The following is an 18,668-nucleotide window of genomic DNA, read 5'->3' as shown; positions in this document are numbered from 1 at the left end:
GAAATGATCCCTTGTTTATGCAATTTCACACATCCAACAAAAGCGCCTCGCTGAGCTGAATATTAATGACTCTCTTAGATACCTGGTACGAGTATACCTTAGTCCGTAAATAACAAGGTAGGAGATAGGAATCATACCAAAAAACTTTCTTAATGAATTTAATAATATTTTGAAACCTGTTTACAGTGCAGTCACAGTGCCACGAGGATACGAGGAAGATGGATGCAGCAAATTTGCCTCGGTTGGCGATGAACAGAAACGATTGGCGAAATAGACTGATAAAGGTCAAAGCTCAACTAAGGTTGTATAGGAAAACTCAAACAATAAGGAATACACGTAATTTTCCCCTTGTTGCCATATTCTAAATTTGAAAAGTTATAGGGGGAATAATCAGATTTTTTTGACATGCAATTCCTATTACAGCGAGCATTTCATTGGGTCGAATTAGTGACGAGTTTAGATGACGCCATTATTATATTTGTTGTGATTGTAAATGGTCACTGACGTTTGTCATAATATTGGAGGTATATAAAAGGGGTGGCCAAGCTCCTTGATAGCCAGAGCCACTTTTCACAAGTTAAAATTTTTCGCGAGCCGCAATTAAAAACGTATTCAAAAAGTATGTAAAGAAGGTATGTACAATGTTTTTTAACAGAACTTTTATTTATTGAAAACAGAAATAAAATTACGAAATATTAAAACTTAATTACATTTGTTTTCCTTATTCTTCTTCTCGTTGTCCTTATGCCCAATAAGAGAGTCGAACTTTATTATCACATATCCATCTTTTACCCATTTCTTCCACGCCTTCCGGTCTTCTTCCCATTTCCTTCACCTGTTGCGCTGTTTCCGTCTCTTGGTTCCGATTTCCTGGATTTGTTCCATCCACCCCTTTCTAGGTCTGCTCCTTCTTCTTTTCCCCTGTCTCCTGGCATCTGTCACCTTCTTTACTAGTCTGTTCTCGTTCATTCTAGTTATATGTCCAAACCAATTCAGGTTTCTTTTTTCAATTTTTTTCTCTATTGGTCCCTGTCTTAGCATGTTTCTAATGTTTTCGTTCCTTTCCCTGTCCAACATTTGTTTTCCTTCTTTTCGTAATTCTTTAAAATTTGCTGAATAATTTTGGACGGCGTTATGCATAACTCGACCAAGCGCCAAAACATAGTTTTGAGATAAATGGCTTCAAAGTTTTTCGTTTCTTGGTTGCTTAATGGTAAGTGGATTAATGTCGCTTGGTTTAATTTTGTTTTTCTTAGTAACCGTTAAAGTGACAATAACAGGGATTTTTTCCAAGATAGTTTTAGCTATGTGTCACCAGAATCCGCTGTTATCTCGATATTAAAGAAATGGCGCTTGGTCAAGTTATGCATAACGCCGTCAATTTGTGGTATCACTTCTCAGTAATTCTTTCAGATGCTGGTTAGTTAATACTGATATGTGTTAAGATTTCGCAAATTTTAAAATGGAATTAAATGGTCCATACAAGTATGTTGTTTCTAATATGGAAATAATTCGACAAGCATCCTTTTTTAATTTAGAGTATGTACTTCGATTTTGGTACAAATTTACAAAATTCTGTAATCGGCATCGACTTATAGTTTTATTTTCGAGCTTGATCTTCTTGCGTCCCTATTAATTTTAATTCTCCAGATTTTGTTTAGGTGATATTATGGTAATAAAAAATTCACCTTATGGACCATGTTTCTTTCAAATTAATTCAGAAGAAAATGAAGAGACGATTTAAAATATTTTATGTCTTGAAATAAATTTTGGACATTCGGTCAATATTCCTTCTGGCTTTTTCATTTACTCGTTAAGTTTTTCTAGTTTAATATTGTAACAATTTTTTTTAAGTCGAGTAAAATGACTAAATATACAAATCGGTCTGGAGTGGGCTGATTACTGACTTTTTTGTCGCGCCACTCTTAATATTCTTTCGCGCAGTTTTCGATTTGTCATATCACTCTTAGCTTGGATGGAAATGGAATTTGTTATAAAGTTGCATTTGGTCTTTCATATTTGTTGTCAGTAATTTAAAAAACATTCTGAAACACACATGGAACGATAATAACTTTTTTAAATAATAACACAAAATTGAAACAGATCTCGGGTACATTTATCGAGAGCCACACGTAATTCTTCAAAGAGCCGCATGTGGCTCGCGAGCCACAGTTTGGCCACCCCTGGTATATAATGTCAAATTATTGTTTTCAAATTATATTTTATTTATATTTTAACGACAGTTATTATATCTTCACTTTCCCTTTCCTATCCTTAATTGGTCGATTAGGTTTGTAATAGTATTGTTGTATGGTAGGTTTAGTTAGGCGTTAATATTAAGAACTGTTGCTGGCTAAATGGACACAGCTCCCAAAGGCCATAAAAGAAGAAGAAAAAAAAAATACAAACAAACCATAGAGGTATATATTAACATAGAGGGAGCCGTCACTCCGCGCTTCCCGACGACAAGATCTCCTCGACTGGTTTGCGGTATCTCTTTCTAGCATATTGTATCGAGAAACATAACATGGAACTAAGTGGGGGTAGGGGACGGCAAGTGAAATAAGGAGAATTACCTTCTTCTTCTTTAATTAATATGACAAGGACAAGACATTTTGACAAATGACTAGTTTTGGCAAATAAACTGAAGTAAACCATAGAGGTATATATTATCATAGAGTGAGCCTACCTTCCCCGCTTCCTGACGACAAGATCTCATGGACTGGTTTGCGGCATTTCCTTCTAACACATTGTATCGAGAAACTAAGATGACATTAAGTGTGAGTATAGGCACGGAAGGGGAGGACTACTGTCGCAGCTTTACTATGCGTAAGAGTGAAACAGCACTGATCCAAATAAAAAAAGATGGTGTCGTCACTTCGCTCTGAATGACACTCTCTCTATGGTATATATAACTCTATGAAACAAAAATCTTACATAACCTTATATAGGACAATGTCAGTTTGACACTTATAGTACAGATAGTTATGTTTGTTTCACACTCTTAAAGACAAAGGGAAACAGTGTAGCTGGTAGCTGCTTTTGTAAATACATATATGTTTTTTATCTGGCAACAGCGCTTTCCTGTTAAACTTGACGGTTGCGAAAAAACTAATATATGAGGAAAAATTTGTTGAATTTGTTTGCCGTCAAGTTTGTACCGATGGGTTATGATGTCATTAAATCTATGACGTGCAATTGTTTGACTCTTAGTTTAGCACCATTGTGATGATGATACTAAATGTACTTACTAGTTTTGTAACGACTGTACCAATCACTCAGGAGAGTAATTGGACGTAGTTATGCAAGAAGGACTCAACTCCAAAAAGTGTGTTTTTCAGGAAAGACGTTTTCGCAAAGCTGTCTATTGTAAATTACAGATACAACTTACAACCTTAGAATAGAATAGAATAGAAATATGCTTTATTGTCATGAAAAATTTAACAATTTTATAGACAAAGCTTACAAGAATCATAAAAATAAGAACAATAACAAATAACAAATACAATTTACTAAAATGATATAAATCGTCTACATAAATAAAAATAATGAAGATAAACAAAAAAAACAGTAACAACCTATTGCAAAATTTAAAAAAAAAATTTTTTTAAAAAAAAAATTTGCAAATTGCATAATCTACCTTAAGAAATTTAATAAGTTAAGTTAAGCTGCTGCATATGACACTCAAATATAGATTAAGATTATACTTATAAATAAGAATACTGTACTTTCTTAGTTATTGGTTAAGAAACTCTGCTGTTGAATAATATGGTCTTTCAGATAAATAGGCTTTAGTCATTTTACGGAACTTGGAGAAAGATGTTGCAGATTTAAGTTGTAGAGGGAGATGGTTGTAAAGTTTTTTCGCAGAATATAATATAGATTTTTTTACTAACTCACTGGACGGGATCGGTAAATAGATGTCAAAGGTAGAATTTCTGGTGGAATAGTCATGTCTAGGTCTTGCTGGAAAGACATGTAGATGTTTACGAATTAAGCAAACAGTTTCTAAAATATATAAAGAAGGTAGTGTTAGAATCCTGTGATCTTTGAAGTAGCTTCTGCAATGTGTTGTTCTTCTGAGGCCAAACAGATATCTTATTGCTCTTTTTTGTAATTTAAAAATAACATCAGATTGGGCAGCCGTACCAGAACCCCAAAAAGGGAGACCATATCGAAGATGTGACTCGAACAAAGAAAAATATGTTATTTTGGAAGAGGCTAAATTCATTTCCTTTGAAACAGATCTTATTGCAAAGCAAGCTGAGGATAGTTTCTTGCTTAACACATCAATATGAAGGGACCATTTCAGATTGCTATCTAAAAAAATACCAAGAAAATTTACAGAATCAACGATACTGATCTGGCTGTTATGAAGAGGTAAGGGTTGAAGAGCTCCTTTATAGGACAATGCTACTGTTTTATCTACATTAAAAGAGAGTAAATTTGAATCGGACCAAGATTTTATTGTAAGTAGATCAGAAGTTATAGTAGCATGAAGAGTTGCGATATTTGAGTTGCTCCAAGTGATACTGGTATCATCAGCAAAAAGAAAAACTTTGCCATCGATTTTTAAGCTAGTGATGTCATTAATAAAGATAAGAAAAAGTAGAGGACCCAATACTGAACCTTGTGGTACCCCACATACAACATTTTTGAGACTAGAGTCTGTATCATTTGCTCTAACCAGTTGTTTCCTATTATCCAAGTAAGATTGAAACCAGTTCGAAGAAATACCTCGAATTCCGTAGAAATCTAGTTTTTTTATCAAAATGTCGTGATTCACACAATCAAAAGCTTTGGCATAATCACAAAAAACAGTGGCAGTGTGCAGATTATTGTTTAATGCTTGATAAACCTCATGTAGTACAGAAAACATGGCATCTGTGGTACATTTATTATTTAAAAAGCCGAACTGATTTTGTGATAAAATATTGTTATCAACGAGAAAGGACATAAGTCGGGCTTTTATGAGTCTCTCAATAATTTTGGAGAGTACCGGTAGTAATGCAATAGGTCTATAATTGCAGGCATTTGATTTTTCACCACCCTTATGAAGATGAATAATGATGGCCGTCTTTAGGCACTCTGGAAATTTACCTTTCTCAAAAGAATCATTAATTAGAGAGATGAGGACTCCCAACACACTGTCTGGGAGATTTGAGAAAATTTTTATGGATAGTCCATCGGTACTACACGAAGATTTGCTTTTGATATTATTGATTGTCTGAATCAGTTCAGATTTATCAACCGGTCTTATAAAGAATGAATTCGAGACATTTCCTGAATTAGGGAGATAGGAAATGGGATCTTGTTGTGACACAATAGTTGATGTTATATTTTTACTCACATTAACAAAGTATTCATTTAGATTTTCTGGGTCTGGAAGGGAAAATGTTTGAGCTGTGTGAGTTTTATTACGAAGATCGTTTATTATGGACCAAGTTTCTTTTGCAACACTTTTAGAGCTTCTCAGACGATTTTGATAGTACAATTTTTTAGCTGATTTTATAAGTTTTAAATAGATCGCCCCGTACTTGGTGATATATTCAGTAACAGAGACGTTGGTAGTAAATTTCTTGATATACAGTAGTGAACGCATATTTTTGGCTGATATGCGGACACCTTTGGTAGTCCAGGGTTTGTGATGTTTTGGCTTAATTGTGATTAAAGGAAATGCTTTATTGAAGATACAGACAAGCTTATTCAAAAAGTCACTGAAATTATTATCGACGTTCATAGAAGGAAAGGGCCACTCAGAGGTTAAGCATAAATTTTGGAATTTACGAAAATTCCGAGCGGAAAAAATCCTGCCTAAACGTCGAGTTTTCGAAGAGTGCTTGCTAAAGATGTTAAACTTCGTATAAACCGCTTCATGATCAGATAGTCCCGCATTAACAGTTGTAGAGCAGACATCACGGGGTGAGAAATCTGAGACAATATAATCAATTATGGTAGATGAAGTTTTTGTAATCCTTGTAGGAGAATCAATGTGCATTGTTAGACCATACGATTCAAATATGTTGACCAGGGATATTTGTATAGCACAAGCAGCAGCATAATTAATGTTAAAGTCCCCGCATAAAATTTTTCTGCTTTTATGGGGCAGGTCATCTAACAAATTAAGCAGGTTCTGAAAAAATAGTTCCACGGAAGAGTCAGGTGATCTATAAATGCAAATAATATAAAGATTAAAGTTCTTACTGTAAACTAAGGAAAACTCAAAGAATGCTTCGCTTAATAGAAAATCATATTTTGTTACCAGAGAAAAATCATTACTTGTAGAAAGAATCAGGGTGCCTCCATGCGCTGAACTTTGACGATCGTACCTAGCAATAGTGGAATATTTTTCTACAAAAAAAGGCTCGTTGACTTTAAGCCAGTGCTCAGTAACCGCAACTATCGGAGGAAACCCTAATTCCTCTAGAAATAGAAATAATTCATCAGTTTTATATCTTATAGAACGAATATTAATCAGAACCATGCTAAAGTTGTTATCACTAAAATAATTTGAGGATTCTAGTCCCTCAGAACACGTCGTGATGTTTAAAAATTTCGTTTAGGAGACACAGCGGAATAGTAATTTTGGTGACATTCCCTTGATTTTTGTAAATGGATAATTCTTTCAGAAGCGAGAAAGGACCTAAAAGCAGCAAGATCAGCTTCCACCTCATCTGGACCAATTCCATAGACTTCGTTAAATTCTAGAAGAATTTTTCGTAGATCTTCCGTGTTGGTAGGAAGCCCTTCGGAGGCCAAAAACAGTTTAACGCTTGTGTTGGTAAATCCATCGTAAAATACAGAAGCAGGTTGGTCGTGTAGATAAGCAAGATGAAGTTTAATGGCTTTTAAGATATCCGGTTCCCTTAATCTGGCTAGAAGATACCGACTATTAGAGTTATTGGTTAATCTAACTCTTGGTGGAGTCAAAGGATCCAGATTTATAGATGGTTCTAAAGTATCTTTCTTAACAAAATTAATTTGCGAATGGAAAGGATTCTTAGATTTACAAATTTCGATGGCCTGCTTGTCTGAACATATATTTGTGTTCTGTACTTCATCTTTGTTGTTGCATAAACTGGTAACTGGATTTTCCGGGATAACAGGGCTTCTGATATTCTTCGGATTCTTATGTGACTCGGATGGTTCGGAATATGAAGATTCAATGGACCATTTAATGATTACACCAGGTGGCCAAATTTCCTTATTAAATAGTAAGTTAATCGATGATCTAGATTTTATGCCTATTTTAAATGAAGAACCAGTTGATTTGTCGGCATCTTTAACGAGGGCGTAACATCTAATATATTCTTTGATACTTAGCTTACTGAAGGTTGTACCGTGTTTGAAGGGGATCGTAATTTTATTGTTGATACTTAAACTACCATAAAACAGCTTTTGTATTCCCAAAAATGGTGATTGGTTCCTTATTGCATATTATACATATTAATTAATTATATTTTACAATAGGGAAATAAAAACACAAACTTCTTTAGATTATATTTTAATTGTAATTATTTTAAAACAATAATACGAAAAACTAAGTAAAAAATAAAGACAAATCTAATATTATTTTATAGCTTAAATATAAAAAATAAACTGAACTAAAATAATGAAATTTTAAAATAATTATTATGACAATGCTAGTGTAATGGAAAAAATCAGGATATTTTTGTTGCTTAATTTTAACATAATGGAATATTTTAATTAATTTCAATTTGAAAGTTTAGCGTCCCATTGTACCCATCAATGTCTTCTTCATTTTCTTCATTAGATGATAAATTACGATAAAAGTTTTTACAATCATTCTGGCCAGAGACTTTCAACAAAGATGACATGGAAGGGGGCCTGCCAACTCCCAGTTTTTGCACATTTACTTCAACAAATTCGTTACTGTAGTTGTTACTGACGTAAATAAACATTTGTTTATTTTTAATAATGCGGATTTGTTTAACTTTTAAACAGTTTATCTTGGTGTTTGTTGTATCTTTTTTTCTGTTGACAATAGTTTTTTCAAGATTACTTGTAGACTTAAAGTCAACAGATTCCATTTTTACTATGTTTAAAATATTTTGTTTTCTAGCATTCTTCATAACACTGATATAGTCTTCAGGTGTGGTGTAAAGTCTTTGCTGCAATTTTAGGGCAGACTCAATGTCACCGAATTCACTGTCGTTTGGCAGGAAACTGTGCCCAGAGACTAAAAATTTCATAGTAATATTTTGAAGGCTAGGGTGGACCTCTAATACAGTTTTTAGCATAAGAACTATCTTGATATTTCTATTCTGGCCACCACACGAATCACTCCATAATGTCAAATTGGTGACATTCTTGTCAACATTATCCATAATGTGTTTGTGTAAACAAGACGAAACTTCCTGAGCGCCCCGACCAGCTTGTCCCTCTACCCAAACATAGCAAAAGCACTGTCCACTCTTGCCACTGTGGATTACGCAATTGTATAACATCAGTTGTCTTTTGTAGAACATGATGTTAGTTGGAATATGCGGCAAAGGTAGAGTTCTGTCTAAGTCAAAGGTTAATGTTTCTGAACTCTTGTTTTCATTTGCAAACTTCAAATCGTCTTTTGAACTTGAGCTAAGTTTGCAAGTACCACATGTTCCTCATGAATTTCCTGATGTCTCTGTTTTTCAGTACTATTTTCAGCACCATTAATCTATAGAATAAGTGTATCACATTTATTGCAAGTATCTTTTTTGAGTGGTTTACGTCGTACGTTAAAGTCCTGTAGAAAAATATGTTTATACTTGCTGAAGGACACTGGGTTGCTGTACTCATTTTTATATAAATCATACATTTTCATTAGCATAACATCAGTTGGCAAGTACAAGGAATCTGTATTGATTACACCATCATTTTGCACATATTTACCATCATTTTGCCTCGTGAAGACATTCTTAGTGAATGTTTTTAAACTAATTTAACTTTTATTAACACTAACTAAAAACAAATATATCGGTACACGGAAAACTACTACAGCAACAAATCAACAACACTGGAACACTGGTTACTGGTTCTCTTTTGTAAAATGCAATATGGCACATTTGATTCATTTTAGTAAACGCAGATGGAGTTGGTTCCCTCTTGTAAAGCACATAACTGACTTTATGCGGTTGGGTCCTGAACGCAAATCTTAAAATGATAGTTACGTAAATGGTAGTTGATTCAAACTGTTATAACACAAAATATTGATGCTAAAGCCATTGGTTCTTTTTTGCTAAACAAAGTTTGGACCTTCTTTAAGTCATATAAGCAATGATATCAAATTTTAAATTTTGGTAGTTGGTTCCTTCTTGCATAACTACATCCAATTACATATTTACAAAACACGTTTCGAAGTAAGAAAAAAAAAGGAATAACAGTAACACTCTGATGATTGAACTTTATGAATAATAAGGCATAATTATGGACCGAATAGCTCAGACAGTAGAAGACTTCCACGCAGACGGCCAGGGATCGAATCCAAGCGCGCTGGCGAAAACATCCAGATATTTTTAAAATATCTACAGGCATCAGGTCGACTCACTCTGAATAAAATGATTACCTTGGGCGAAACCAGGGAATAATAGGCGGTTGAAGCGAAACACTGGCCTATTACCTTCCTTGTATACCGTAGGCCCAAGAGATAGCAGACTATCCTGCATTATTCCTAAAACCACGTTAGCTGTATAAACGGGAGACTATTATTATTATGAACAATAATAGGATATAAGTAAGAAAGACTAACAAAAACATTTCCCCAATATTATTTTCAACACTTACCGTATCTCTATGAGGTAAAAGATCTTTTCTTATCCTAAAAAAGTTCTTGCCAAATTGTCGAAGACCCTTAACGAACCGTTTCGTTTCTTCTTCGCTCCATTTTTTGTCGATGCCTTTAGGCACTGGACATTTTACGAGAGCCTGCAATGCTTTACCTGGATCATATCCAGAATCGTGCAACTGAAAAGACGTTGTTATTAATAATACATAAAAAATAATAATAAAAGTTATATAATAATAAAAAATGTATAAATATTTTCAAGTTTTTTGCAACACGAAAATGCAGCAGCTGCATAATACTCTGGTTAAATCGGAGAGTGCAGGAATGTCTATCCGGTCTACCAGTCTATACCGGTTTCGGAGGTTTTTTTCTCCTCATCAGTAGTCCCATATCCTCTTCTCTCCGATTTCCCTAGGTCTCATACTTTGGGCCTTTCCGAATTGCAAAGAACGAAATGTCACGGATGTACTAGAGCCATCTACCGAAAAACAAAGTAAGTTATCAATCGAAGTAGCACAGAAAACGACAATAAATATCGTTCCCATACCACCAGTTTGACAACAGGTGGAATACTTTCTTTGGTTACAACCTCCCGAGATTTTCAAAAATTATAAATCATACAGGATGCCGAGGAAATTAAGATGAGAGAATTTTAAATAATTCACAACCCATTTGCACAGCGTGGTAAATCATCTTAATTTCCTCGGCATCCTGTATGATTTATAATTTTTGAAAATCTCGGGAGGTTGTAATCAAAGAAAGTATTCCACCTGTTGTCAATCTGGTGGTATGGGAACGATACTTATTGTCGTTTTCTGTGCTACTTCGATTGATAACTTACTTTATATAATAATATTTTAACATTGTTCTGAAGCTATTTTCTTGTGGCTTCCTCTTGTTCTTAGACTTCTATCGTCCATGTCTGGACGTAGACTACGCAGAAAGTGTGGTCTGCGAAGCTCTATTTGAATTTTGCAATTTTTGTTGTTGATTTTTGTTTTTGATCTTACCCAGTTGTTACTCTTTTTATCTGACAGTCGTATACCTAACATTGCTCTTTTCATCGTCCTTTCTGTTGTGACTAGTTTATTCATGTTTGATTTGATTAGGGTCCAGGTTTGACATCCATATGTCATGATAGCAAGGATGCACTGGTCGAACACTTTGCTCCTCAAGTACTGGAGTATTTTGTGTCAACTAAGTTTTCCAAATCCTGCCTATGCTAGTCTTTCTCTTCCAGTGATTTCCGAACTTTTGATCTCTTTGTCAAGTTTTAGAACTGTAGATATATTCCTGGACTTGTTTTAACTCACTGCCATTTATAGTTATACCGTTGATTGATAAATACTGATAATTTATCTATCAACGGTTATACGTCTGGGATCGTCTATGTTTGTCATTGGTTTTGTCATATTCATTTTTAGACCGACGTATTGGGTGCTGCCTGCGAGTTCATCCACTATAATTTGCAGTTCTTCGAATGTGCTCGCTATAATCACGATGTCGTTAGCAAATCTGAGGTGGTTTAGCCAGCCTGTTACTAGTTACCATTAACGTTAATGCCACATATTGACCAATTTATGGTTTTGAAGACGTCTTCTAGGTCTAGGTTAAAAGACTTTGTCGATATTACGTCTTCTTGCCTAACTCCTCTCTTAATGGGCATGCGATTTGGATTTTCATTTAGTCGCGTTTTCATATATGTATTATTTGCCTATATATCGAATCTACTCTACAATATTGTTAATAGCTTGTTCTATGGCTCACATCTCGATTCTATCAAATGCCTTCTCTATCAATGTTATCATTTTAAGCAGATGGTCTGATGTACCATATCCTTGTGGAAGCCAGCCCGTTCTTGTTGCCTTGCATCTTCATGCAATTTAGTATTTTTGTTGGGAATATGCCACAATTTTACTTGAAAATTTAACTTATTTGACGTTTAGATTTTCACTTACGAAATACAAAATACAATAGGAAATACAAAACATCGCATTGTATTTTAACCCTGGAAGCTCACACTTGGGTGTGAGATACCCATCGCGACACTTAACTGCATGTAGCTTGCGCAGCTGCATTTCAATGGTAATGCTGCTTTATGTAAATTCAGTCTCTAGTCTGCCAAGGACGGGTGTGTAGTTGCAGTCTCATTTGAGCGATATTTCCAATCACGAAAATTTATTGAATACAGGATAGGGTATGTAGCAGCCATGTGTGAGGTTTGCGATCAAGTGTGCGTTCAAGTTAATGACCTAACAACACAACATCCCACAAATTTAGTAAAGAAAACTAGGTGTTATTTCTGCAAAGGCAAAGATGGAAAAGCAAAGCGTGCATGCTCGGCTTGCTATAAAGCATAATGCATGGAGCATAGAGCCACACTGTCTTATGAATGTAGTTACTAAAATGAGTGAAACTGAAATACCTGGCTAAGAATGAATATTAGTTCTATAATCAAAAGGTGTTACATTTTAGTTAGAAAGACCATTTTGTTGTTAAATTAAATTAAAATATTTTGAATTATGTTTCCGGTTTTTTAGAAAATGTTTTTTAATTACTTTTAGGTATTTCTAATATTTTTTTTTCTTTTGTGTTACTACAATTAAGAGAAAATAAAATTATTGATTTAATTATTCTTATGTATTCAATAGTGATCAGAGAGTCTCTGGAAATCATAAAATATTTACTTTTCTTTTTATTTCTTCACAAAAAATCATTGGGTATCTGACACCCATGTGTGCGGTTTATTTAAAAAAAAATAGGTGTGATCTTTCAAGAATGATTTCCGAGGTGAAACTCGCAAAGTCAAATAAACTTAATTTTAAAGTAAAATTGTGGCTTATTCCTAACTAAATAATATTTTAACGTTTTAAACGTGAGTATAGCTAATTTTCCTTATCACAAAAAAAGTAATTACATACTATATACTTATATATGCAATTTTGTCGATATCTGCATTATTCAATTATATGCATAATATCACAATTTTCATCGACTAATGCTCGTAATGCCTTATCATCATATTTCCTTATTGCGTGGGAACTATGGTTCAAATATCAACAGAAAAATGGAAAGAATACTACGAGAGCTTGCTAACAGAAAGTAGAGCCGAATATACCACCCAATCACCAACAGAAGTATTCGTTGAAGGCGAAGAGATAGTAGTGGGAGTTGATATGGTGAAGAAAGCTGTAAATGAACTAAAAAATGGTAGAGCTCCAGGACCAGAAAATATTAAATTAATGCCGAATTAATAAAATGTGGCACAGATAAACTCTTTCAAGCACTTACTTGGTGTATGAACAAATATATAAACGGTGTCACACCACCCAGTTTATGGAAAGTAGCTTATATTTCTTCCATTCATAAAAAAGGAAATAAGTTGGATTGCTCTAATTACAGAGGAATATCGGTAACTAGTACACTAAGCGGGGTGTACGGGCGTATTCTTAGAAATCTCATTGAGATGGAGTATAGGGAACAAGAAGAAGAAGAACAGGCTGGCTTCCGCGCTGGAAGGACTTGCACAGATAATGTCTTCTGCCTAAAACAATTAATTGAAAAAAAATCAGCAACCAATCAAGAGACCCATCTCATGTTTGTTGACCTCCGTAAAGCATACGACAGCGTTCCTGTGACTAAATTGTGGAAATCACTACAAGAAACTAACATCAGCTACACTCTAGTCAAAGCCTTAAAAAATCTATATGAAAATTCTACATCACAAGTAAAAATTGGCAACAGACTATCTAAAAAGTTCATAGTTAACAAGGATCTGCGCCAGGGCTGCTGTATTTCACCAACTTTGTTCAAGATATATGTTGCAAAAGCCCTAAACCAGTGGAAACGTAAATGCCACGGTATGGGTATAGACCTCGGAGAGGTTTGTTTATATACCTTACAATTTGCTGATGACCAAGTCATCATAGCTAATGATAAAGACGACCTACAGTATATGGCAAGAAAACTAAAGGAGGAATATGAACAGTGGGGCTTGGAAATTAATGTGGAAAAAACTAAATACCTACCCATAGGAGCTGAGCTATCCAATATCGAACTAGAGGATAATGAACAAATCACATCCTGTAGTGAAGACACTTACCTGGGAGTAATCTTCGATAGAACGGGAAAAGACGATGAGGAAATAAAGAAAAGGGTAACACAAGCTAGAAGAACAATTGGCTGTCTAAATGGAATACTTTGGAGCTCCGAAATAGGAATACAGCGAAAATACAATATCTATGAAACACTTACTAAAAGCAGCCTACTTTACGGAGCAGAAACTTGGAGAATAACCGAGAACAACAGGAAAAAATTAGAAGTTGTAGAAATGGATGTGTTTAGAAGATCGTTAGGTATATCCCGTAGGGAAAGAGTTCGAAATGAGGAAGTAAGACGACGAATTGGAATAGATGGTTACTTAACAACAGACGTTGAGAGGAAACAGTTGATTTGGTATGGTCATGTTCAAAGAATGGAAGACACAAGATTGCCCAAAAAGATCATGCAGTGGGTACCACCAAACCGCAAAAAACGAGGAAGACCCAAAAAGACATGGAAAGAAGGGGTAACCAAAGCAATGAGTACAAGGGATCTTAGAGATGGCCAATGGGATGATAGAAGGACGTGGAAGTTAGGCATCGGACAACGTCGAAAGACGTTCTAAAACCGATACATACATACATACTATGGTTCAACCATTTCATATAATTCAAAAGACTATAAATGAGATTAAAGATAATGAGAGAATATAATATAGAAATATTTAGAGATTTCATATCTACGTCGAGTTTAATTACTCCCTTCATCATCATCAATCAGCCAATCCCGTCCACTGCTAGACAAAGGCCTCCCACAGTTCTTTCCAGTATTCTCTACACTAGGGCGCTTGTAGCCAGTTTCCCGCTACTCTTTTTATATCGTCATCGTCGATCGTCGGTCCATTTAGTCGGTGGTCGTCCTCGGCTTCTGTTGTAGTTTCTGGACCATGATTCGTCTTGTCAACAGTCGATCTTGTGTTCTAGCTAAGTGTCCTGCCCAGTTCCACTTAAGCGTCGTAGCTCTTTTGATGATATCTTGAACTCCTGATCGTTGCCTGATTTGTTGGTTTGTTATGTGATCTCGAAGGCTCACGTTCAGCATTGCACGTTTCATGGCTCGTTGTGTAACTCTTGAGTTTATTGGCGGATTTTTGCGTCAGTGTTAAAGTGTGTCTAGGCAAAACACATTGGTTATACAGTGAGGACGTTTGAGTTGAAATAAATTCATTATCTCGAGAAGAGGCGAATTTGGAGAGAAATTCTGAGAAAGGTCGATTTTTGTTTTTAAATTATGACTTTTTGGCGTATATATCATACAAGAATAAAAAACCGCTAAACGCCGTAAAAATGAGTGGCGCATAAAATATTCCAGCTACAAAAGATCTGATATGAATATTACGTGGCGCGAAAATGGATTTTCATTTGATGCAAAACAAAATTCTAGTTTTATTTTAAAAGATTTTTCCATAATATTTGCTAAATTTGAAGTAAACGCGCCACAAAAGAGTAACTTTGATACAGTTTGAATTTTGAAACTCTTTTGTGGCGCGTTTACTTCAAATTTAGCAAATATTATGGAAAAATCTTTTAAAATAAAACTAGAATTTTGTTTTGCATCAAATGAAAATCCATTTTCGCGCCACGTAATATTCATATCAGATCTTTTGTAGCTGGAATATTTTATGCGCCACTCATTTTTACGGCGTTTAGCGGTTTTTTATTCTTGTATCAGGAGTTTTTCAAAGTTATTTATAAATTAAATGTATGAAGTTGAATGCAATGTTCCTCTATTACACGTCAAGCTTTATAAATGGTCACCTTTGTTGCATTATCTCCCAAATGATCTAGTGTCCATCGAATGTACACTAGATTTTTTTTTATTCGAAATAGATTGAAAAAAAATTGAGATGGCCGGTAAATGAAGTCGGATTGCCCGTTGCCAGATCAAATTTAGCGTCGTAACCACTACAACTACATAAACCATTTCGGGAATAATCGTAAATTGGATTATACTTTTGTAGCTTAAAAACTTCTAAACGGCTTAACCGATTTTGATCAGTAAACATGAGTTTGAAACGTATTGACCAGTAGTATCTGATGGATCTAAGGTCAAGTATGAAAATTGAAGCTACTACAGGAATTATTGAGCTTGAGAAACCGTTTTTCCCACAGGAAATAGACTTTATCATACTTATGAAGCCTATAACCTAAAAAATTCAAATTTTCCGGGATATGAGGTATACACCGTTAAATTCGTCTGGTGTACTTCTATAAACGCTAAGTTATTGGCGCAATTTGTAGGTTGAAATGTTGAGTAATTGTCGAAAAACCAAAATTTTCAAAGTTTAGTTTTTCAGTTTTTCGGCTATACTGAGCCGTGTGTATGTCTGATTCTGACGGCTTAGACACCATTTGAAAGCTTAAACACTATTAATTTGATGTATTTGCGGTTCTCCTGGCTCTTCTTGATCCGAATATATATACCCCCAAAACATATGCCGTTTTGTACCTACCAAGTCCTATAGCTGGCTTATGGGTGGTCAAAAGTCACAAACTACACCGGTTCTAAATCGGCCCTGACCCCCTCTTCAAACACAGAGGAAAAATATCAAATCGGTTTAACTTTGAAACACACATACATATATATCCACAAACATTTTCCCTTTTTTAAATAAAAATTAAGTCACATTTCTAAGCTCTATAACTTTTGAATGGTATAACCGATTTTCAAAATTAGACATGCGTTGGAAAGGTAATGATCAGTACTGTTAGAAGCCGCAAAGGTCGGACTTAAATTTTTGAAGTTTTTGGGAGTTTTGGGGGCCAGAACGAAAAACAGACCTAAATAGGAAGGGCCGTAAAATCGACACCCTTGGACCAAAATGGATGGTTGACATATGAATGGGTGAGTCTTTTTCTGAACTTGAAGATGGGAGTTGGCACAATTTTCAATTCAGTCAGATTTAGAAAATTGAAAATTTCGTGTATATAATAGTGTCGCGTGTAGGGAGGCGTATTTCTGCGCCACTGGCGAGAACTGCCGTTCTCTGGTAATTTTTTCGATATAAAACTAACAGCTTCGATAACCAATAAATAGAAAACTATTAATTTTATCAAAAAAATGTATAATGAACATTTTTTGCTTATAATTAATATTTTTACCAGCATTTGCGGTCAAAATATAATAAAAAATTTCCACCCTCGAGATGAGGTGGCAACAACCCCATGGTAAAAGCGTCTTTCGGCATCATATAGATTTTGATACTTGGACTATCCACTACTTATTGTCAAATTTTCAAGCAAATCTATCCATTCTGTAAAAATTGCGAAGTGAAAAATTTCAGTTCCTGGACTAATTATACTTTTGGAGCTCTATAACTTCTGAACGGTTTACCTGATGTTGATCACTAAACATGAATTTGAAACGTATTGACAAGTAGTATCTGACCAACATCCAAGATCGAGTATGATAACTGAACGTATTAAAGGAATTATTGAGCTTGAAAAACCGTTTTTCCCGTAAGAAATAGATTTGATTATACTTATGAAGCCTATAACTTAAAAATTCGAATTTTCCCAGATATGAGGTATACACCGTTAGACGCGTCCTGAGTCCTTCTACAAACGCTCAGTTATTGGTGCAATTCGTAGGTTGAAATTTTGAGTAATTGTTGAAAAACCAAAATTTTAAAAGTTTAATTTTTCAGTTTTTTGGCTATGGCGAGCAGTGTGTATGTCTCAGCTTGATCGCTTAGGCGCCACTTGAAAGCTTAACTCAACCCTATTGATTTGGTGTATTTGCGGTTTTCCTGTCTTTCCTTGAACCTAAGATATATACGCCCAAAAAATATGCTATTTTGTATCTACCTAATCCTCTAGCTGGCTTACGGGTAGTCAGAAGTCAAAAATTAGACCGGTTCTGAATCGGCCCTCACACCTTCTTGAAACACAGAAAAAAAATTCAGATCGGTGTAACTTTTCCACACACATACATACAGTAGGAAAAATGAAAGAATACCCATGAACGAACATATAAAACACGCTGTATTTTCCTGTCACCGTGTCACACAAAAAATTGGCCAGCACAAGTACATGTAATAATTATTGTTACATGTACTTGCACTGGACAATTTTATTTGTGACACGGTGACAGGAAAATAAAGCGTGTTTTATATGTTCGTTCATGGGTATTCTTTCATTTTTCCGACTGTACATACATACATATCCACAAACATTTTCCATTTTTTAAATAAAAATTGAGTCATATTTCTGAGCTCGATAACTTTTGAATGGTATAACCGATTTTCAAAATTAAACATGCGTTGGAAAGGTAATGATCTGTGCTATCAGAAGCCGCAAAGGTCGGGCTTAAATTTTTGAAATTTTTGGGAGTTTTGGGGACGAGAACGAAAAACAGGCTTTAAATGGGAAGGGCCGTAAAATCCACACCCTTGGACCAAAATGGAGAGGTAACATATGGATGGACGAGTCTTTTCCTAAACTTTAAGATGGGATTTGGCCCAATTTTCAATTCAGTCAGGTTTAGAAAATCGAAAATTTCGTGTATATATAGTGTCGCTTGTAGGGGTGTTGTGCGCCACTGGTGAGAACTGTCGTTCTCTGTGGACTAGTGATGTCATCCATCTGGGCGTGAAGACGTAATTGATGATTTTTTTAAATGAGAGTAGGGGTCATGTGATCGCTCATTTAAAAGGTTTATTAATTCTCTATTCAGTAATATAAACGTTAACATAATTGTTTATACAGGGTGTCCAAAAATAATTTTTTTTAATTAAATTTATTGAGAAAAAAGAAGAATGTGAGGTTTATTAATTCTCTATTCA

General features: G+C 34.9%; 1 protein-coding gene across 4 annotated transcripts in view; it reads right to left on the bottom strand.

Moving 5' to 3' along the window:
* The window catches only part of LOC114328098 (arginine-glutamic acid dipeptide repeats protein), a 220,902-nt gene that overhangs the window by 101,864 nt on the left and 100,370 nt on the right, over positions 1 to 18,668 (bottom strand). For all 4 annotated transcript variants that reach the window (XM_028276867.2, XM_050644135.1, XM_028276869.2 and 1 more), the window contains exon 4: positions 9,784 to 9,963. In XM_028276867.2, the coding sequence (XP_028132668.2) occupies positions 9,784 to 9,963 (180 nt within the window). The remainder of the gene's footprint in view (positions 1 to 9,783; positions 9,964 to 18,668) is intronic.

The sequence above is a fragment of the Diabrotica virgifera genome, chromosome 2 (assembly GCF_917563875.1).
Source record: "Diabrotica virgifera virgifera chromosome 2, PGI_DIABVI_V3a".
NCBI lineage: Eukaryota > Metazoa > Arthropoda > Insecta > Coleoptera > Chrysomelidae > Diabrotica > Diabrotica virgifera.
Note: the sequence above shows the minus strand (reverse complement) of the source record. Positions and strands in the feature narration are given on the sequence as shown.